The sequence below is a fragment of the Austrofundulus limnaeus genome, unplaced genomic scaffold (assembly GCF_001266775.1).
Source record: "Austrofundulus limnaeus strain Quisiro unplaced genomic scaffold, Austrofundulus_limnaeus-1.0 Scaffold160, whole genome shotgun sequence".
Classification (NCBI taxonomy): Eukaryota; Metazoa; Chordata; class Actinopteri; order Cyprinodontiformes; family Rivulidae; genus Austrofundulus; species Austrofundulus limnaeus.
In genome coordinates this window covers 148,232-161,631 of record NW_013952562.1, presented here as the reverse complement: position 1 = coordinate 161,631, position 13,400 = coordinate 148,232, and the positions used below count along the sequence as shown (strand labels likewise).

Below are 13,400 nucleotides of genomic sequence, written 5' to 3'. Positions count from 1 at the left end.
CCTTTTTTCTCTGATGTGTGTCTTTACCTTGGAACTCAGCAGCTGTGTCTCCTTTGTCCAAATGAGCGATTGCTCTGCTGACAGCTCGGGGTTGCGTGGAAAAGGAGGGTTCATCTCTATTATCTTCACGCACAGGCTGTCTTCAGTTTGCCCAGCCTACTCTGAGCCCGTTTCTTATCAAACTCCTGTCAGACGGGAGCCTCTCTCCATGGATCTGATGACGTCTGAACATCTTAGCCTCACGTGTGGAATACAGCAGCTATTTGACYGTAAAGAAACATGTTTGCTTTTGCTGAACATGTGGTAAGAGACAGATGTGTTAGTCTTATTTTAAATGTATTTTTTTTGTAGAAGATAAAACTGTTAAATAGTTTYATTATTATTTAAGTATATTTTTGCCCCCCTTTAGAGGCACCCCTGATTACAGGGTATTTCAAGATACTTTTTGTTTCAGTTAAGATCATATGTTCTTTGACCAGTTCAACAATAGGCTGTGGTTTGTTTTATTTTTGTAAAAATGAAGATGGCAGTCCAGTCTTTACTTTGCCTACTGTAAATGATAAAGACTGTCAGGATCTGTCTCCAGCAAGTTCCCACATCGACACAGCCCACACAACCACACCCTGCTCCATGGACCAGCAGAAGATGCTTGTCCACATTGAGACCTCCAGCAGGCAGTGGGTCTGTTTGCAAACAGCTGGGATGGAAACGCAAAGCCTGGGGTCAGGTAGAAAAAAAAAAGATATCTTGCCAACTCCAGGTTGCATCTGAGCTGCTGATGCAAATGGACAAATCATACAAAATAGCTTAATTGTCRCCCAGTGGGGAAATTCAGGTGCATCAGCAGCAAAGTGACAGGCAATTCTCACAGAAAATGAAAAAAAAAAAGTATGAAAAGAATGTGTAAACATATTCATGATTTTTAACGAAGGAAGTAATTAAATTAAAACTGTCAGGTGGATTAGACTATGTCCTGTAACGTGGAGGCTTCACCTGTCTGTGATGGTTTCGTTAACATCATCGCACCTACTGTACATGTCATGACATATTTTGTAACCAAATGAATACGATTAAAAATACAAGAGACTAACATGGGCTTTCTTCACTAAACAACCATTATACTGTTTTAATAGAGCATAATATAATCATGTGTGGATTGTTRTAATAAACAGGAATGTGAAAAAATGTTCTGAGAACCAGAGGTGTATAGTAACTATCCAAAGTACATTTACTTTGTTACAGTACTTCAGTAAATTTTTTTGAGGATTTTTATTTAGCAAGTATTTTTTTCAATCGTGACTTTTACTTAGTTACTTTTAAAAACTAAAAATGTTACTTTTATTTCTTTATTTTAAAGTTTAACACCTAGCTACTTGTTAAAAAATGAAATCTGTCTGAACTCATGAAAGGAGTTGTTTATGTGCTCTAAAAAATTAAGTGTTGAATTTACTCAACTAAATCAGATCAGCTATTTCCACTAAACCTAGCAGAGTAAATTTGAAGCGATATACATATTTTATTTTAAAGAAATTGACCAATTTAATCAACTTGGTTTTGTGGAACCAGTTTGGTTCTGTAAATTTAATAGTTTTTTTTTTTTTTGTTAGAGAGTGGAAAAGCACTTTTACTTCTACTTTCCCAATTTTTGTGAACAGTTTTATAACGTTTACTTAAGTAGTTTCCTCATCAGTGACATTTATTTTTACAAAAGTCTTTTTCTGTTAAGGTATTTTTACTTTCACTTTTTCTTTCTTTTTTTTCAAGTATTTTATAGCCCTCTGCTGAGAACTACTTCCATTGAATTCTCTGTAGATCGGAACTACGTGTGTCGGTCTTTAACTGGGTCGGACCTTTTTATCGGTGCACATCCGAGCGTTCAACTTCCTTCTCCTCTCATTGAAGCAGATTTATTAAAACAAACAGTAAGTTTGAGACTTTAAAAACAATATTCGGCCCGATAGTTAATGAGCATGAGCGGCAGTAACATTATTCACTGTACTGAACGTGAAATTTTTATTTACCGAGTTCACTCTGTTAAAATGCTAAATGTTTTAGCATAAGCTAACAGGGTAAAGTTGTCACTTAATAAAATTGACTGTAATTCAGTATCATACGAAACTGAATAAACATTTTGTCTCGAAAGCCAATACGTAAAAGGAATTAAATCTAAATGTTAGTATTTAAACCTTTCTGGTTGCTTATGATAAAAATACATTAATTTAAGACTAGTTTATCTTAAGTAGGCTAAAAGCAATGTAGGCTATTAATTATTTTTTATAAATAATTCAGGCTAACTGTTTATATGAAGCTGTTTAAGTGGCTCGTGTAATTAATATTCACAATGCTTAACTCAAAAGCTACTTGTGTAAATGTTGTGGACATAAGTGATTGTGACAAAAACTAGTTTTGTGTTTATCGAATCCCCCCCCAGTATTTTTATACAGCTCAATATAATCTAAGAAAATACAGACAGATAAACATTAGTGGATATGGGTTTATCTGTTTGTTTGTTTTAGAACAAGTGCTCTTGATTTACAGACTTTTTTCCCATTAAAAACCTGACAGAAGAGCCATATCAGGGTACTGAATTCGTCTTTGTCCTTCCTTGAAAAACTGAAATGTAAAATGTTTGCTGCCTGGTTCAGTAAACCAGAGGTTCTCCCGACACTTTTCCTACTGCATGTTTTCAATGTTTCCCTGCCTCGTCACACCTGAATGAGTCATTAACAAGCTTCTGCTAAACTTGATGACGTTCTGAGTAGGTACCTTAACTACAGCTAAAACATGCAGGACAGTAAACAATGAGAACGTTTAAATGATCCAGTTTACCCACTGGATAAACACTGAAAATGTAGGTATAAGTACATTATTTTTGCTGTTCATTTTAAAATAGATAGTAAACAGTTAAAATATGGGTCATGTGTTTGCTTCTAGTTTTGACAGGCTTGTTGGACATTGGCAGACATTCCTATAATAAATGGAAGCTGTGAGATAATGCTTCAGCCTGGTTTTTCCAGCACAGCGAACAGATTCTCAGTTGGATCTTTTGAACACGCCAAACGTTCTGTTTGCAGTTTTCCCAAATCATTCTTGAATCAAAAAGTAGCATACTTTGAAAGCCTTGTATTGACTACTCAGCTACTATCACACCAAATTTCAGCTCAGTATGTGTAAAAATGACTGAGCTATAGCCATTTTTTGTTTTGGCTAAGATCAATTAGCTGAAACTCAAAGTGGTGGTCAGCATGAACCGTCCAAACACTTAAAATAATGCTTTTATTTTACTGAACAGGAAGATGGCTCTGCGAGCTTGTGGGCTGATAGTGTTCCGCCGCCTTGTTGGCAGCATTCCACCGCCAGACAACGTGGTGTATCTCCTCCTGCAGACTTCTTATGGAGACCACCACTGGACCCCACCCAAAGGTGTGTCCAAAAAGTCAGATCAGATACATGAAACTCTCTTTATATAAGCAGGTTTCATCACTGCTAACATTCAACACGCTCCTCGTCAGGTCATGTGGACCCAGGTGAGGACGACTTGACCACGGCCCTGAGAGAGACCAAAGAGGAGGCGGGTCTAGGGGAGGAGCATCTGCAAGTGCTAACCGGTTTTGTGAAAAAGCTGCAGTACGAGGTCCGCGGCAGACCCAAAGAGGTGCTGTACTGGCTGGCCGAGCTGAGAGACCCGGGAACAGCGGTGACGCTGTCCAACGAGCACCAGGACTTCCGCTGGGCCCAGCTGGAGGAGGCCTGCGCTCTGGCCCGGTACAAAGACCTGCAGGAAACCCTGAGAGCAGCTCACAGACACTTAGAGGCTCAGCAGGACTGACGTGTCAGAAAGTCGTCTTAAAAAGACACAATTCATTGGAAGTACTGCTTTGGATTTACATACAATATACCACTGCACCACAATCATCAGGGTGTCGTGGCTTTGTGTCATGTTAGCAAAATATCTTGTGAACCAGTCGACAGATTTTAATGAAACTCTGAAAGAGTGACAATATGCATTTCTTCAAGGAATGCTAAACCTGTCATCATCATCAGTTTTTACTGTTTATGTAAATGATTTACGGAGTGGTCTTATTCATTTATGGACAACATGGACTAACGTGAGTACTTGAATCTTAGTCACTTGTAATATAATCAAACGTAGAAACAATATTTATTAGAGTGGAAGTTATTTGAAATATGCCAAACACAAAACTAAGTGGAGAAAATCTATTGGTACTTAATGTGTAAAAACATGAGGAAACTGTTTTATTTGGTGTAAATTTGTCATTCAGATCCTGTAATAAATTCTTAGTTCACTAAATGTGAATAGAAAATATTCAGATTATCACTGTGGTCACTCTCCATGTAGCATCAATTATTATGCTAATGCTAGCTGTCGCGTTCTCTCGTCCAGGCCACACCTCCGCTCTCTAACCCCCTCCCCTAACCACTTTGATGCATTTTTCAAATTTCGCCTTGGTTATCTTTTCACAGGGGGGTAAGATGCACTTTAATGCAAATTGGGGGTGAAACAAAAACAATGACATCCTGCCACAAGGGGGAGCCAAAAACACGTTTTCACAGCGCTGCACATCATCTTAAGAGGGCTTTATCTACAGAAAAAAATAAGACCTAAACAGCAGAACTCCCTAAATAAAAGCTTTAAACGAGTTTCAAAGACAAACTGTTTTATTTTATTTATTTTTTATAATTTTACAACCTAAAACGTTTCATTTGCATATCACTCCTAACTTTAGCCCAAACGCCTCCTTTCTTTTTCAACTGTGCTTGATGACATATAGGTTTTGAAATCAGAGCCATTTGCAAATAAAACCCAACAACGTGTTTTAGCAATAATAAAAAACTGAGTGATTTGCATCCTTACAAACACGATGATGATGATGGGAAAGAAAAAGGACAGCATTAATAGTACATCGTGGAGACATTGTGGACAGGTCAGTCTTTCAGTGTGCGACCCTGGGAAATCTACTCACCTTGAGAAATACACAGCTGTGCGCACACAAACACGATCTCACACACATTAAATGATTTCATTCAGTTTTTGTATGTACTGGAACTGTACTGGAACATTCAACATCTCACACTGTGGTCTTTTTAGTGAGTCACTTTGTACTTGTATGATAAATTATTAACTGGTGCATCTTCCAACACAAATGACACCATTTTAAGACTTTCTCCAATTGTCCTAATCATAAAAGGCAAGTATTTGTTTTAAATGTTTGTTACCAAAAGGCCTTCAGCATGAAAGATTACAACACTAAACCTGGACTTAAACTCTAATGGAGTTACTGCTGTGAGTTAGCTTAGCACAAACAACTAACCTGCTTCCGTCTCGACTCGTTAAAAGGTCAAAATTCAGTTTAGCTTGTAAGGTATTCCAATAAAAACACATTATTTTCAAGTTTTTCTACAGCTGTGGTGTACACTGGACAAAACCGGGCAAAATCAGTCGAAGGCCCTGTCACACTAGACAACTTATGCCAACTTGTGAAAATTTTATGTCTAAATTGCTAATAAAAGTTATACATTTGATCAGTTTGTTCAAATTACACGTCCAAAAGAAGCTTCCTGTTGATTTTTTTTTATTCCATCTTCAAGGTAAATGTCTTTAAAAAGTTCAAAAGTTGTGTAGTGTGACAGGGCCTTAACCTGACAATATCAGGATTTTGCAGAGAGGGAGACAAACCTTTTTTTCTGTTAAACCAAAATTGTGGAAACCAAACTTTTAAGACATATTTAGCCCTCGTTATCAAGTTCATCATACTCATAATTTACAGCCTGACCAATTGCATGTTTTTCCTCACAAAACAGATTTGTTTCTTATTGTTTGAATTTATACTTGAGGAAAAAGGGGGCAAATATTCTAAGATTTTGTTCTTCTCTCTGCTTTCCTTCATTTCGTTGTTTGTATTTTTATTGTGTATAAAATTTTGTTTTTTAATGAAATGAATAAAAAATTATGAATGAATGAATGTTTCATCTAGTCTCACCATTAAAACACAATTTGCAACTTTAACCATAGTTGTGGAATGATAAGCAATAATCAATTTACACAATAGAAATTACTTCAGCTTTTAAAAAGTAATACTGCTTTAAAGCAAGTTACAAGGCTTTAATGCAAATTTTTATGAAAATTTCACACGCAATTATTGATTTGTTGAAAATATTGGTTTTGAGAGTGTAAAAAAAAAAGCATACTCGCTTGGGAAAACTTCCTGTAAAAGGGTGAAAGATGTTATAAATTAGATCGCTGTAAGGCTTTCGGCAACAAAAGTCTATTTGCAAATTATTCTTATATTCGTTTTCAACTTTCAGCCCAATGCAGTGAAGGCAATTTAAATTGAAGGCTTGAGAAAATTTAGCAACGGTAACAAAAAAAAAAAAAACGTATTAAATTCTGATCTAAGAGCCACATTTATAATTATTTCTAGGACGTTTTAAAATTTAACATGCTTTATAGAAATTTTACACAAGTATTGTTTGAAAAAAGCCATTGATGATTAACATGAACTGGGGAGGTTTGGCTGAGGGGCCTTTAATCGAGCGCAGGACATAAATCTAACTCACGCTGATCAGCCCCAACATATTCAGACCATATTTCTATCATTGAATGGTGGCAGCTTTTAAAGACAATCATTTCAGGTGATGCGTCGAGCCCTGACCACATTACCATTCACTGGTTTGACACATTCTTGTATATCAAACATATGAAAAAGGGTTCTCCTGCCACCAAACTCAGCAGTCAGTGGTCCTAATGTTGTGGCTGATCAGTATACATCCCACTGTCTTCAGCAGATTAGTACTTTTCATTCCTCGGGGTCATCAAGTCTCTACACGGTGAAGGATGGACAAAAATGAGAACCACGTCAATGACAGTTCCAAATCTGTAGCATCGACCCTCCTCCCTTTGTGCCAATGTATCAAATCCATCACAGGTCCGGGTCAGAGGGGGGATCGTCCTCAATAGAATCCAGTCTCTGTGAGCCTTGAAGCACAGGGCCAGCAAATACTGTTCCACTCCACTGGCTTCACATTGAATCCAAAAAGGTATCGCATGAGGAGTTAAAACAAGAAGCAGTAAACCCACTGCATGCATCCATCGGTCCACAGCCTTTCAAATGAAAGCTTGTGTGTGTGGAGTGTGGGGGAGGGGGGGTGTACTCGATTTCCGTGGCATAAAAAAATAATAATCCATCCATACATCAGGATCTCTGGTTTGCTCCAGTGCTCTTTTGTGTAGAACATGACAAAAATGTGTAGTTTACATGGTGCAGCACAAAAAAAAAACATTAGTCCACACTGTTCAGAAGCATAACACTAAGAGGTTTGGAGTTTTTCTAGTTGTCTTTATCGTTTGCCAACTGAGGCGAGTGTTTCCTCAAGTCCAAACGTTTATCGGACAGAAGTCTGAAGGGATTCCACAGCAGGAAGAGAACCGAAAACAAAACAAAAAAAAAAAAAAAAAAGAGAAGAGGGAACCCTGACATCATAGCCATGAATGCTAAATGTAAACACACAGACACACACCCCAGGTAACAGGCAATCAGTGCCACGTTCAAATGTGTACATACGGGAGATGATTATTTTTCTCTCCATCTGATCAACGCTCACTTTTCAACAAGTTGCATTTAAGCACAACATGGAGTCAAACAACAAAAACTTCAACATCTAATGACTCCACTCTATTCTGAGGTCAAATCCCTACAGTGTATTTAGTTTTTTTTCTATTTGGCTTTTACCCAAAAGGAGAAAGAATAAAAAATAAAAAGTACTCCAACCTGAACCAACAGCGTCACTCAGTCAGGTGTAAACACTAGCAGTGGATTTGAGACTATTACAGCACTATAACTATACAGGAAGTAAGAAAGAAGAAGCAGAGATTTGTCTTTTCTTTATCTTTGACTGTTTTTACTCACTCGGTGAAAGTCTTACTGAGGCCCTGAGGTTTAAGAGGCAGAGACGGGTGGTGGGGAAACGGTGACGGACACTGAAACTTCTACTCGACAGGATGATGGAGTCAAAAAAATCGAACAGAGAGCCGTGAGAAACAAAGATGCTGAATGATRGCGAGACAAAGGCWGGCCTGCTCCTGGACTGGTTACTGAGTCGAGTCAAGCAGGGCAGGGTGTCAACCAAACAAAACAAGGACAGACATGGTGGACAGATCCAAACATCTTTCAAGATGAAAATAATTAGAGCCGCTCAGTGACAGTGGAGCCCAACAGGCCACCATGAGTCCAATTAGTTTTCATCATTTATCAACACTACAACAATCTGTTGACCCAGAAAAGAGTTTTAAGAAAATTAATTATTAGAAACAGATACACGTGTTTCATTTTTKGTCAGTGCAAGTTAGTTGATTAAATACACATATATTGAAATAATTCACGAGTTTTTCTCAACTATTAGTAGCTATATCCAAACATCTTAACCAAAAGTGGGAAATTAGTAAAAGCAATTTGGAGCCACTTGTTGSAAGGAGTGTCCTAAAACAAAATCCAAACCAGAACCAAACAGACCTCAGGAGACGATGGAGCGTAAAGCACACAGATCATCAAAAACCGAGTCTAAACTCGCACTGAACCCATAATGATGAAAGATGTCTGCAGAAAAAATAAAAGGTACAAAACTGTTGTAAAGTGCCCCCCCCACAAAAAAGCTAATAACGAAAAAGTAGCTGGAAAAGCTGAATCCAGCACAAAGAAGCAAAAAGAGGACATAAGCAGCTGAAAGAAAGTAGCTAAAATTAGCATAAGAAAGGTGAATTTAGTTGAAGGTTTACATTAGTTGAAAACAGCAAAAAAAAAAGTAGTTTAAAATGGTAGAAAATGGAAGATAAAACCACGAAAATTTAATTAGCAGAATAACTGAAAAGAGCAGAAAGACAAAAAAGCTGAAAAAAAGATTTTGGCAGCAAAAAAAAAAGATGAAGGAAGCTAAAATTTGCACGAAGTTAAAAAAAAAAGCAGAACCAGAACAAAAAGGTACAAAACGCAGGAAAGATTGAACTACTCTGAAGGGTTTAAGGATGCTGAAGACGGCTCTATTAATTTGTCAAAGAACAAAAATGCTAAATGTCTTAGAAAGTATTCATTRCTGAAAAACCAAAAGGCGTATCAGAATGTCCTGAAGGAGCTGAACATTTTGATACGTGACTTGTTGATGTGGAACGATACACCTGTCGAAAAACATACGGAACAAAAACTGATCTGTGTGAAWGCTTTATAACAACCATACAACTCCTCTAACGGCAAATAAATGTGTTTGGCTTGAAGAGATAAATGAAGTATTTAAAATATTTTAAATGACACAAAAACTGCACATTTTTACRGTTTAAACCAAACAAGAGCTGAAGGAGAAAACCATAAATGACAGTCAAATAAATTCACGTTAATAATAATTAGTGTGGATGGTTAGCCTGCGTGCCGACACAAACGATGGACAAGGCTGCATCCTCAAGCTGTGACCRGACATTTTTAGAAACTAAACTAAAATCCTCAAGAATATCTCAACAAGAATTGGGATCGTTTCACAACTCTGCCAAACCTTCCAGTGCCAGCGGCGATTAAGGCAAATGGTGAAAACGCCGAATCCCGACTTTCCGTGAAAAACAAACGTTGTTGCTGAGAACTCGAACAGCGTGCGAGAATCGTCGTTTGACGGCATTGGTTCAATAAATGATGAAAAGTTTTCGGCAGTAGACTTTTGACCCCACTGTACGTGCAAACCAACGCACCCACACACACACATGAACACACACACACACACGCGTTCCAACAGACTGAAAATAATGGAGGAAGGTGGTGGTGGTGGGGGGGGTTATGACCCAGATCATCACGACTCCTCGTTCCCGGAGTCGTCCTGGTCGTCGTAGTGCCTGGTGGACATCCCGCCATCCTCCACACTGGTCATGCCCCCCGCCTCGCCCACGGACTCCATCTCGCTCTCGTCTTCCTCCTCGTCCTCTTCCTCCATGTCGTCGTCGTAGAGGTCGTCGTAGAGGAGGTCCGAGCTGCTGTCCTGAGAGGGGACCCTGGTCTGGACGCAGTACTCCGCCAACGTGGTCGGCACCTTCACGCCGTCGCGCTCCGCCTCGGCTGCTGTTGACATCACCTGCTTCCTGTTTGACGGTTCCCATCAGAAAGACACGTTAAGCCAGGAGTGGCGAGGAAACAAAGTCTGCTTCCTATGAAGCACAGTACCTGATAATCTCTGCATACTCCTTGTCCTTGCCTTTGCTGTCCCGCCACTTCCGAAACATGACGGAGGCGTCCACGTTGGCTGGRGAGAAGGTGTTGGGCTCATTGAGCAGCGAGATCACACTGAGAAGGATGGTCCTGATCACAAAAACAAAACAAAGCGGGAACATTAAACSCTCCAGTCTGCTCACCAGATGACAGGGGAGCCTTTTGAAACTCGAMCCCCACCCCATGTGGATCAATTACACCCTACTTCCAGTGTGCTCAGATTTTTCAAACGCAAACTCAGCACTTTTTCCTCAACTCTGCAAATGTTGCTGACTTGCAGAATTAAGGAGAAATTCACAAAGACGTCCCACAGGATACTCTCCATTTTTAAATATCAGGGGGGGGAAAGGCTGGTGTATTTTAAATACTCTCTTTTTTAATCAAACTATAAACTTACCTTGAATATGCAAAGACTGGCATTTGTCATTTTTTTTTGCACTCATTTATAAAGAACACCACAGGTTGAATAAATAAAAACTTGACTATGACTTCCCTGCATCATACTGTACATGATAGAAAACTCAGCTGGGTGTGTAATATGTTTGAATTTTGCTATTAATGCTCAGCTTTCTTACCTTGCTTTGTATAATAAATGGGGGTATTRTGTATTTTCCAGGCACATACTTCAGTTTCATACCACAATCAAGTAACAGTATTCCCTTCAGTTGTAATGAAAATACTGTAGATMTCAAAAATACACTGACATTGGCCTCTGTCCCTTTAAGAACCTCCTACCGTTTCAGACACTCCCACTTCAGCATGTTTTAAAAACAATGCTTCGGGGCACTAGAGCTCTGTGGGGTGGGATCTAAGCTGCAGACTGAGCTCCAGGTAGGAGCTTTGTACAAAGAGGTGGTGCTCTGTATGAGCAATCGTTAAGGCAGCTCCACATGGCCAYAGGAGATTCAAGGATTCGAAACATGCATGAGTCAAAGCAACACTCTGGGTATGTTTTAGATGAGGGAATAAATAACACGATATAAAGCTCAAAAAAGTTGATTTTGTATATCTGCATTCTTGAAGCAAATGAGGAAACTTTGTGTCATTTATGGACAACCAGTACAACGTGACACGTATGGTCATTAGTGTATTGAAAGTGAAATTATCTCARTATTTTCACAGTTTTATCTTGACATTTTTCTGAGAATCTTCTTGAACATAAAGTCAGACACAGTCACTGATCAGTGCCGGGGGTTTTGTAACAACGTCATCCAGGATCAGCTTTGCGGCACAGCAAAGTGACTCGTAGGCTTTGCTTAAAGTGAGACTCAGACCTTTAGGCTCAGCTTTTAGCTAAGAATTTTTTTACACTGAAGTCCATTCTTAACAGCATTCTTAAGAGTAATTCTAAGAAGTTGAATAAATATGGGCCCAAGTCTGTTATAAAATGAGTGAAAGGTGAAGTTCTATGTAGAAACTACCTGACATTCTGGGTGGGGTTCCACCTCTCAGATGGCAGCTCCCCGCTCTGTGGGTCATCGACAGGAGGGTGCAGGATAGAGATGCACACGTCTCCGTTCTGAGGAAAGATCAAATATCACTATTTATTTATAGAAATATTATGTAAAAAAATATTTATAGTTGCCCTCAAGCTACTGATGCTTATGTTTAACTCTGTATGTAAAAGACAAGTTGTATAATAATGTCAAAAGAAATGGTGCAACTTTTTAATAAGAAACAAAGAAAATCACAAGTTAGAATGCAAACTTGAGGCTTGGCTTTTGGATAATCTGGGTTTTACTGAAACAAAAGCAGTCAAAATCTCTAAAGGTGAACATCATCTGCAGTCACAATTATAAGATGGTATTAGATGCACACATTCACATCCACTGACCAGTACAACTCAAACGATGGGTCTACACAAGCTGGACGTGTATTCAAAGTGTGCATCAGTCAGCACATTACATCCCACCCAAAGATTCTGCAGTCCAACCCCAGGSTCCAGTTRAAATCATATTTACTTGCCTACAAAGGTTCCTATAGGCTGCAGGGGGATTTGTCTGGGTTCTCCTAAAAACAYATAGTACACGCAAGGTTCAACCTGTCCAGGGGGGCAGCTGACCGCCCACCTATTGATGGTTGGAGACAGGCACCATCTYAAAGCTCTTTGCAGGCTCAACTTTCAAAGTCAGACCTAATATTTCCTCAAATTCAGTAGAAGAATTCTTGTCAGGATGATTTTAGTCATCAGAGGTGAGCAGCTGGAGACAAGTTTTCACTGCTGTAGTTTGACTGCAGACCTCCATCGCAGGTTGGTGTCACTGTGGTGTAATATTTGTTGTTTTTTCATGAATCCGTACAAATGTCTTATAAAGGCCTCAGGGTTAACCACTAGGGGTGCACCGACTGCAGTTTTCTGTCATCAGTCTTTAAAAAGTTTGACCTGCCGTAAATTAGCATTTGATTTATCTGTGCACCCCTATTAACCACACTGTGTTTTCCAACAGGGTGAAGAAAAAGATGACGATAAGTTGCTTTTATATTTTCACATTTAACCACTGTAACATTAGTCTACACACCGGCTTAATAAAAAGTAAAAAAAAAAAACACTTAACTGAGACAAACGTTCAAGTTGGAGTTTACGAGGGAACAAACATGGTATAAAAAAGGAAGCTCATGACAACAAACGCTGTCAGCGGAAACATCCTGCTACAGTTCCTGTCAAAGCATCTGACACTATTTAAAGTAAAAGGTTTGATCACACAGTTTTTAATTTCTCAATGGTTTCTCATTATGTTAAAATGTATGTTTTGAATAATTATGAATAAGATGAGATGAGATGAGATGAGATAAGATAGACCTTTATTGTCATTGTACAGAGCACAATAATTTCATTGTGCTCTGTACATGACAATAAAGGTCTATCTTCAAAACACCCAAAAAGCCATAACTTCTTGTAATAAGTACTGTGAGAAAGTTTGAAAATACAATTTCTTACAGAAATAAACACCAAAAGTTATAGGATGGTGTCACCAACATTTATAATGATTTATTTTCCTGCACCGTCATGATTGTGTGAYGTTTTCCAAAGTTAAAACTACTAATAACTAAGTAATTATGTCCTACATTAAAAAATTGAAAGCGAACATCAAAATATAAGACCTTGTAAGTGTAGAGTGATGACTCTGGAATGGATACAAC

General features: G+C 38.6%; 3 protein-coding genes across 3 annotated transcripts in view; 1 reads left to right on the top strand and 2 right to left on the bottom strand.

Moving 5' to 3' along the window:
• The window catches only part of rfesd (Rieske (Fe-S) domain containing), a 3,368-nt gene extending 3,239 nt beyond the window's left edge, over positions 1–129 (bottom strand). Inside the window, exon 1 of the mRNA XM_014017050.1 lies at positions 28–129. The gene's annotated coding sequence lies outside the window, so the exon portion shown is untranslated. The remainder of the gene's footprint in view (positions 1–27) is intronic.
• Positions 130–1,777: 1,648 nt separating this feature from the next.
• On the top strand, positions 1,778–4,327 carry nudt2 (nudix (nucleoside diphosphate linked moiety X)-type motif 2). Its single transcript, XM_014017048.1, has 3 exons — positions 1,778–1,922; positions 3,293–3,423; positions 3,513–4,327. Exons 2-3 carry the CDS (start codon positions 3,297–3,299, stop codon positions 3,827–3,829), a joined length of 444 nt encoding a protein of 147 aa, XP_013872502.1. The 5' UTR covers positions 1,778–1,922; positions 3,293–3,296; the 3' UTR covers positions 3,830–4,327.
• Positions 4,328–9,120: 4,793 nt separating this feature from the next.
• ube2r2 (ubiquitin-conjugating enzyme E2R 2) overlaps positions 9,121–13,400 on the bottom strand; it is a 10,114-nt gene continuing 5,834 nt past the window's right edge. The window contains exons 4-6 of the mRNA XM_014017047.1: positions 11,681–11,778; positions 10,215–10,349; positions 9,121–10,132 (exon numbers count right to left, since the gene is read on the bottom strand). Coding sequence (XP_013872501.1) covers positions 9,847–10,132; positions 10,215–10,349; positions 11,681–11,778 — 519 coding nt within the window. The 3' untranslated portion in view covers positions 9,121–9,846. The remainder of the gene's footprint in view (positions 10,133–10,214; positions 10,350–11,680; positions 11,779–13,400) is intronic.